Raw genomic sequence first — 9134 nt, 5'->3', positions numbered from 1 at the left:
TGAAACGAAGACAGTGGAAACTATTTTTTGTCAGATAATGGATAATCAATGAGTGTTGCAGAATTAGTGTGTGTGTGTGTGTGTGTGTGTGTGTGTGTGTGTGTCTCATCTCTATACCGCACACAACGAATCTAATTGGTTTGTTCTCCAGCCAAATAAGAAGTATGCATGCTAATGTATTCAATCTGGGCGATGGCTCTCAGAGCTGATTTCACAAGAACAATGATGATGAAAACATGTAAATGGCCACGTTTACAGTAATTGGTCTGGGAAACATCGTCTGCATTGAGTGTTTTGTAATGCAAATGCTTTACATTGGGGGTTGCCTATAAAGTTGGGCAAGAGAGATTGTCATACATACTTTCATGTCATTATCTCCAGCAACTTTACCCTTTTAGTGGAAATCAGGGGATTCTACAAGCAGCATGCAAACAAGTTTGTTATGTTAATTGTGGCACCGGGGGAATGTCCTCCCTCTGATCTTCTGTGCATCTCTAATACAGCCTCCCAATGAAGTTATGATAATGCAGCTTGGTAACACGCCTGTAATTGGCTATTCATTGGGATAATCTGACATCAAGTCTTGTCATGTCTAAACCATGTCCAGCATTAAAGAGAAGAAAAAATGTGAAATACCAACTTTATGTCCGAGTTTGAAGAACTTTCAGACAGAGCAAAGTTTTAAATGTCTAAATTTGATACACAATGAAAGTTAGTGAAATACCGTCTGAAGTATAAGCACACATCCTATTAAAATAAAACAACATTTAAATATTTGAAAAATATAAAAATAAATTGGTAAAAGCCAAAAATTAAAGTATACAATTTCCACAGATTATATATGTAAATGCTACGTTTTAAAAATGTTTTATTTAATATTGCATGTTTTTATTCCTAATGTGTAGGATTTTTGTAGGATACATGTATCGTTACATCTGTGTTGAGTTGTAAATGAATTATATTAATTTTATTTGAAAAGTTAAATGTATGTGTGTAATTTTTTGTATGTGTTAATATGAATAATTATTGTTGTTGATTATCAATACTAGAACTATATTGTAAATTGACATACAGAATCTCATATTCCCCTATCTTTTGTATGTGAAATACATTTATGGTATACCCTGAGATGGTCATGACGATGATGATGATGAAGATGCTCTGCAGAATTTCCCATATTTAAAAAAAAACCGTTGCTATCTAGTCGCCCACGCGGCCATCACCCTTGCATGGAGACTTACAGACGACCACCCGAGCGAAGGAGTCCCCCTGCCAACGATCAAGCCCCCGGGCCTTGAACCTGACCCCTCGGGACCATCTAGGGCGAGCTTGACACATTGCATCCCCGCTGGCGCATTGTTGCCGCAGGAGTTGCTCAATGGTTGGAAGGGAGATAGATAGTGTGGCCGTCCATCCAATAAACGGCTTCTCTCCCCTCTCCGATCCCCGCGGTGCTCCCAGTTTTGACACAGGAGACAAAACCCGCCGAGGGGACTATGAATGGTAAAGCGCCGAGGAGGCCGAGGGAGAGCAAAAAGGAGGCGGTTTGCCTTTGTAGTCGGGGAGGAATGCGGAAATGTCCTCGCTCCGTGTCAAACCTCTCTGAAGGGGGTCAGGCCACATTCAGCCGGCGTGGGAAAGCCAGGCAGAGCCGGAGCTCACACAGGCGAGCGGGGCTGCAGTTGCATGGGCCTATCCGGGGATATGTGGCAGAAAAAAAAGAAGAAGAAAGAAAGGAGAAAATCCAAAGCAGAGCGTGGTTTTTGGAGGGCCGTATCACGCTTTTGCCTTTGTCCTATATGACCCCCCCATCCTACACCCGCCCTACCCTCCAACCTCCCCCCCACACACACACACACACAAAGTTGCAGTGAGAGTGTGGGTGTGTGAGAGTTTTCGTTCAGCCCACCGCCGCCACCTCCTTCTTCTCCTCCCTTGTTTGAGCGTCTCCGCCTGGGCTGGTGCAGTCTGAGGGATGGGGGATTAGAGCCTGCACCGTCCAACTACCTGTGTGGCCCCCGCATGGAGGACAGTGGACAGGGATGCGTTTGATGCAGGACATTTTATCCGAGACACGAATGCCTCCTCAGCATTTTTTCGGACATGCCGAAGTTACGACATTTTATTGACAACATATACCAAGGTAAACACTGAAAGTGGGGATATTTATGCAGAATTGTGTGGCGAAAAATGTCTTTGCGAGGCTAAAATGTTACTTTGCAATACAATAACATTTTAAGAATTGAAAAGAGCAATTCCCGGACTCACCAGGATTAAAATGAGCCCATTTGAGACCACGCACAATTAAATTAAAAACAATTAGAGGAAACTATCTAAGCTAATGAAAACATGGTTTAAACTCGGCTACTGCATTGTTTTACACATTTACAACGATTTCAGATGTGAAATGTGAGTTTTATGGTGTTTTAAATGGACTGTTGCTGTAGGAAGTTCAGACAATGCAATCACTAGACAGCCACGTGCTCGCCAAGTTTGTGTCGCCTCAAACAGAAACTTTGATAAAACTGGACCGAAGAAGCAGTTCGCTGGTTAGTTTGCTAACTTAACTCAGCGTGGCGTGTGCGCTCTCCGTTCGCGTGGTCTCTTTAAATGTTTAATGTCCTATAACGGAGTTACAGCCCACATGAGTAACCCGAACAAGCCTGCATGCGGGGCGCATTTGCCGAACCACGAGGCTGTTAATGTGGTGCAATTATAGCTTTAAAAAGAGGCTACATGTGGCTAATGTGCGTTATTTAACATTATTTTGTGTTAGTGGTAGGAGGACATGAGCTGATGTGCGTAATAGGAGGAGGAGGAGTGGAAGTAGGGACGCAACGGGGCTCTTGTGTTGATAGTCGGAATAAAACATGATGACAGTCCTGTTATTGCCTACCTGGAGCACCGTTTGACCAAATCTGACAAAGATGGTGTCTTCCTCCATCTGTGTCTCCCTGTCATCTAGGCATTGCATGTGCCAACTTTTTTCTGTGAATATGCCTTTGTGAGAAAACCCTGTGGCTCGTCACCCTCGCCGGGATTCCCCGCACTAGTTTCAACGAGAGACGAGGAGGAAAAAAAGAGGAAAGAAATCTGCAAAAATGGACAAAGAAAGTACTGGCACTCAATATGAACCCGTGGCCGAGATTGGAGAAGGCGCTTATGGGAAAGTGTACAAGGCGAGAGATTTGAAGAACGGTGGACGCTTTGTAGCCCTAAAAAGGGTTCGTGTCCAGACGGAGGAAGAAGGGATGCCACTCTCCACCATCCGGGAGGTGGCGGTACTGAGGCAGCTGGAGGCCTTTGAGCACCCCAATGTTGTCAGGTAAGTGAGGGGTAGAGGTGGGTAGCCTTGTGTGTGTGTGTGAGGGGGGGGGAGAGACAATTTGACATAAAGTTACACACACCCTTCTTCCCTTTGATGGTCTCTGGTGGCAACCATGCTGCCGCATGAGACTTTTTAAATTTTTAAAGGCTTACACTCATACTCATTGTTTTTGTAGCAGAAGTCCTCTTTAACGTTTTTCTGCTGACCATATGAAAATGTGGGTTGCATAACAAGTAGCCGCTTGCAGCCACTGTTAGGGGGCACATCTGTCAGATCCGAACATTATTAATTTCTCTGTGTTGTCGGTGACGCGTCCAGTTTGAAACTACGCCTCTTATTCATCATTATTGGTCGGCTTCAATTCCATTGATCCACCTCATGCACTTTCCTCTCAAAAAAAAAAGTGTGACCCCGCTAAGTTTTCTCAGTTCGACCTAAACGATACAACAACCTGACAAACATGTGGCTTTCCAAAAACTATTTTTATAAATTGATTCTGTCTGCTGTTTTCTAAATGGGTAGTTGTTCTGTTCATTGAAGCAAAAAACACCTTTTGTCATTTCGTTAAGCAAAGAAATGTAGGTTACTGTCAGAAAAGACACATATTCCCATTTGAAAAATTGCAACCAGAGAATATGTATTGTACTGTTGGTAACTGTCAATCGAATAATTGACAATTATATATGTGTGTATATATATATATATATATATATATATATATATATATATATATATATAATTAGTGTGTGTTACTGTGAATCAGGTTGGATCAACTGCATACAGCCTTTTTAGACTTAAGTTACTTCGAGTGCAGTTTGTTGCTGTGCTCTGCACACAGAGGCCGTTTCTTTCAGTTTGTAATGAATCGTCACTCCGAGGTCGGGAGGCAGATACTGCGTCATATGTTGCCACTAGCCAAGGTCTGACCGTGGTACTTTTTTATTATGGAATATTGAGTGCTTTGGGATTATAGGGGAAGCTCTAGTCTAAATGGACGATTCAAAAGCCTGGCTAGTGCCCTTGTGCCTCTAACAATAATTCCCCAGTGTATATATGAATAATTGAGTATAATGGTTATGATGCTCTCTTAATTGAATCACAATAGGGTTTTTTCTCATTGGAAGATAAATGCGTTCGTGGCTATAAAGTTTTCTTTGATCAGTTTTATTTAGTGGTTTAACACACTTTGTGCGCTACTGTGGAAGTGTTAGTTTAGATAACCTGCAGGAGCATTCGTTGGAATACATCAGATCAAGAGTGCAAACTGTCGGGTCTTTGGACTATTGGTGGAATTTAAATGTTGTCTAGTTTAGCCAACAAGCAAAGCAGCTCAGGCTAGGAAGGGTGCATTGTGGGCCTTCTGTGTGACTCCAGGCAACCCCTGGATGTTTGTAATGAGGCCCATTATTCATTCCATATGTTCAGTGTCTGCTGAGAGCCCCCATTGTAGCCCAACAATCGAGCTGTGAGGGGCGTTTAACCCGAGCGCTTGAAGAGGAGGGTGCCGTCTATTCGGTGACACCATGCACAGGACTAATACCTTGAACGAGTCGCCTCGCACTCACTCCAGCATTACCCAGTCCACTGATTACAAGAGCGTAGGCAAAGACGAAGGATGCCTCGTTGGATATGAATGGTAGAGGTTTCCCATCAATCTTTGCATTTTGAGGTAGAAAGGTAAAACCGGCGTTGAGTGGGATCATCAATCAGTCGACATGAATTCAAAGTTTATGAGGACATTTATTAGGTTACCACCAGTTAAAGGTCTGAGCAGGGTATGGGACACAACGTCACATTGGGTCAATAAATATATTGTAGCCCGAGTCTAAGTAAGGGGAGACTATGCTTCGTGTTTTGTAGCCGACACTTTTAAACTCTATCACTTAAATGGCTCATTCACACTTACTTAATGATAACATATTTAAAGTGATGTGATTACAGGAACCCATTACTTTGTAACCCAATACGTCTCTTCGTCTCCCATGTTGTTTTGATGCAAGATGCTGCCTCTGCAGCTACAGCCAGCGGCCACTCGCCTTCGAGCATCAGGAGTTGTCATAGTGCCGGTTGAGGAATGCTGCTTGTGGTCCCCCAGCTCTTTGAAGAGGACACACTGGATAGCTTTTTTTCAGCTTTTCATCAAAGCCCGCCTTGGCAGGTCTGCTGGCATAATCTGGATTATTGGCCATAGTTTGTTGCCTAGTGAAACACAGCCACAAACTCCGATGTTTATGGCTTGATGGTCTTGAATATTTACAAGGTTAGCTTAGAGGTAGTTTCCCAGGGTAACCTAACACAATCTTATCAGCGTGTCTTGCAGCACATGATAATTCTGCCCTCTAAGTGTATATGTGTTTTCTCTCCTAAAATAAAAACACTCAGGAGCTGTGAGTCCAGAGTCGTAGGATTTAATATCCAAGAGTGGATGATCCATAACCTGATCAACCACACATATGTGTCGAACTCTCAGCTGTTCAGTTTGCATGGGATCATTTTCCGTAAAAAGGAGAATGCAAGATTGTGTATTTCACAGCTTTACACGGTGGAACCCAAACTGTGCTCCATGGTACTCAAAGGGCAATGCAATGTTTTAACTTTGATACATGTGAAGATGGCTGACTGTCACAGTCGTCTTTACACCATTCAAATTAAAACAGTGCAGCCTTCCTTGTCTCACATCTCAATTTACTGCTCACCATTGTGGAGGGAAAGGGTGAATGAGTGAACAAAGGTATTAATTGCAACCGAATGAACATGCATACATAACAAAGAGATATACATTTTGATTAGTTGTAATAAGAGTTGAGCAGCGCGTACCCCATCCAATCAATTGTATTGATCTCCTCCACCTGTTCCTCCTGTTCTAGGTTGTTTGATGTGTGCACGGTCTCTCGGACTGACCGAGAAACCAAGCTCACGCTGGTCTTTGAGCACGTGGATCAGGACCTGACAACCTACCTGGAGAAAGCCCCTGATCCTGGAGTACCACCTGAGACCATCAAGGTAACCAATAATGTTATATTTAGGTACTGTGGCAGACTTATGTTGTCCCCACTTTTAAAGCATCAGTGACAAATGCATTTAAAAACAAGTACGATGTAAATTTGAAACAATGAACAGTGTTATTATTCATAGAGGAAGCGATTTGCTAATGCTCTAGCTTGAACGCTGCAAGACCACAGAGTGAGTGATTGTGATTGGACAAATACGGGGAGGACAGAGTGCAGTTCCCTCCAACATCAGAGGTACCGGAGCAGCACATGTGGCAGATGGGCTCCAAATTAGAGACTCTCTGCCTTCTCTATTTTCAATCTGCCCTGTCTCCCTCCAAGTCTACCACTGTATTACAGATAGGGACATAGAAGTGTGTGTGAGAAACAGCATTTTTAAAATAGTCCCTTTTGGGTTTTAAAAACTGAGTACTCTATTTGATGACAACAATAGTTTTTCACAGAAGCTCCGCCCCTGTATCAACCATTGCCTTGAACAGATTAAATCTAACCACAACTATCACATTCTCCAATTCATTAAACATATCCACTGAGTGTCCATTTACACTTAGACAAAAGGTCGGAAATTGACGTGGCGCCAACTCCTTTCTTCTGTAACTGTCTCCTTTTTTATTTTAATCTTTCCCACACTAGAAATCTCTTCATCGTGTTTCACCCTCAGGTCTGTGAATGTATTGTAATATACTGTATATCCCTACATTTGGAGTATAGTCCTCAGAGTTTAAAGTGTCAATTTGAAACGGAGAAGTTGTGGAAGCTTGAGTAACCGTTGGTTGTCACCCCAGGGCCGTGTTTGTGTGAACGTTTTTTGTCGAGCGGCAATGTTGGTGTGACTCTGTGAGCCGAGACGAGACGGCTAGATCCCACCCGAGGCTTTCCCAGGGTTTTCGCTGAAGTCGATACAGTGTATGGTACTCTAGTTTCTATGGAGAGCTCGGAGCAGCGGTGATTGTGTTTATATTGTACTTTAACTGCAATATAGCACATGCAATTTAGTGAGTTATTTATTAATGGACAGAAAATGTGTCGGCAACTAATAAATTAATTGTTTGTCGTTTTCCCAACATTTATCATGTGGTGATTTTCCGGGTGTCTAGTTTCACAGCAGTTATTGAATGAATATCTCTGGCTTGGCGCTGTTGGTTTTACAGAATGAAAAATGTGTCGCCGTGGCTTTTCTGATTTGTTAAAGATGAAATGATTAGGGCGACAATTATTATTGGAAGCTGAAATAATTTCATTGTTCATACGGTATGGATTTTATATTTATTCGAGGGCTCAAATGATACCCTGATTAATATATTATTGCTGACAATTTTTATAATTACTTCATTAGAATTTGACAAATTTGGCTTGGCCAGTAATCAATAGTGGCAGCAACAATTCTCAAACGTTTCACCTTTTGGAGGCAAAAGCATTGATGGCTGTTCTGAAAGTCTAAACTTGATGGCGTGGCGAAAGCCGGCTGTCATACAATCGCTCAAATGTTGAGAACTTTAGGATGGTCTCTTCTCCAAAGCATTCCGCATTTGATTTTACACCAAAAAAATCGAGGTGAAGAAGTATAAAAGAGAACTTGAGACTTGGATGGATTTGGTTAACCACGGTCATATAAGGTCACAGTTATATTAATTTAAGAAGCTGTATTATCTTTGAGGTGTATCAGTTATTGAGAGTCATCCCAATCGCATGAAGCGTCTAAAACAAGAGCTGGAAAAATGTAAGAGAAAACCGACATTCCAGCTTTTTATCATAATTATATATATATATACACTACCGTTCAAAAGTTTGGGGTCACTTAGAAATGTCTTTATTTTTCAAAGAAAAGCACAGTTTTTTCAATAAAGATAACATTAATCAAAAATACACACTATACATTGTTAATGTGGTAAATGACTATTCTAGGTGGAAACGTCTGGTTTCTAATGAAATATCTCCATAGGTATATAGAGGCCCATTTCCAGCAACTATCACTCCAGTGTTCTAATGGTACATTGTGTTTGCTAATCGCCTTAGAAGACTAATATCTGATTAGAAAACCCTTGTGCAATTATGTTAGCACAGCTGAAAACAGTTATGCTGGTGATATAAGCTATACAACTGGCCTTCCTTTGAGCTTGAAGTTTAAAGAACAAAATTAATACTTCAAATATTAATCATTATTTCTAACCTTGTCAATGTCTTGACTATATTTTCTATTCAATTTTCAATTCATTTGATAAATAAAAGTGAGTTTTCATGGAAGACACGAAATTGGATGACCCCAAACTTTTGAACGTTAGTGTATATATGTATATGTGCCTTCAATTAGCTTTGGAGGAGCATTTTGGATGTAGCAAATGACCGAGGAGGCATGTGAACCGTGAATTAGTTACAGTTTAATCATCCTTCTACTACCGATCAAAGGCCTTTTATATTCAGTAATCATGTGCAATCTGGGGATTGGCATTAATCGGAATGTAACAATTCTGACGTTGGAAAACGTTTGGTGGGGGAGGTTTTTAACGATGTTCAATGATCCAACAAGCACTTTTGAAGCATATGGGCCCCTTCAGGCACCCCTCCTTCTTTTGCTTTCTCCTAACATCCCTGGAGCCTCGAGGGGACAAAAGGACAACGTTGGAGTGACAAGATGACACGGGCACCATCGCCTGTTATTTCTAGGACAGTGGACACTGCACAGTAACCCCCCAATTGCCCCCCTTCCTAGCAACTTGGTTTGCCCCCGGCTATACCAGATGACACCAGATAGTGGATCCCAGTCCAGTAATCCCAGATTTACCACACCTGTGCCC

The 9134-nt window shown here is 41.9% G+C and overlaps 1 protein-coding gene across 1 annotated transcript in view; it reads left to right on the top strand.

Annotated features, from left to right (window-relative positions):
• The first annotated feature begins 1916 nt into the window (after positions 1-1916).
• cdk6 (cyclin dependent kinase 6) overlaps positions 1917-9134 on the top strand; it is a 30207-nt gene continuing 22989 nt past the window's right edge. Inside the window, exons 1-3 of the mRNA XM_056415959.1 lie at positions 1917-2143; positions 2966-3325; positions 6196-6331. Coding sequence (XP_056271934.1) covers positions 3102-3325; positions 6196-6331 — 360 coding nt within the window. The 5' untranslated portion in view covers positions 1917-2143; positions 2966-3101. The remainder of the gene's footprint in view (positions 2144-2965; positions 3326-6195; positions 6332-9134) is intronic.

The sequence above is a fragment of the Pseudoliparis swirei genome, chromosome 1, assembly GCF_029220125.1.
Source record: "Pseudoliparis swirei isolate HS2019 ecotype Mariana Trench chromosome 1, NWPU_hadal_v1, whole genome shotgun sequence".
NCBI classification, from domain to species: Eukaryota; Metazoa; Chordata; class Actinopteri; order Perciformes; family Liparidae; genus Pseudoliparis; species Pseudoliparis swirei.
The sequence above is the reverse complement of the archived record's forward strand: the minus strand, read 5'-3'. Positions and strand labels throughout refer to the sequence as shown.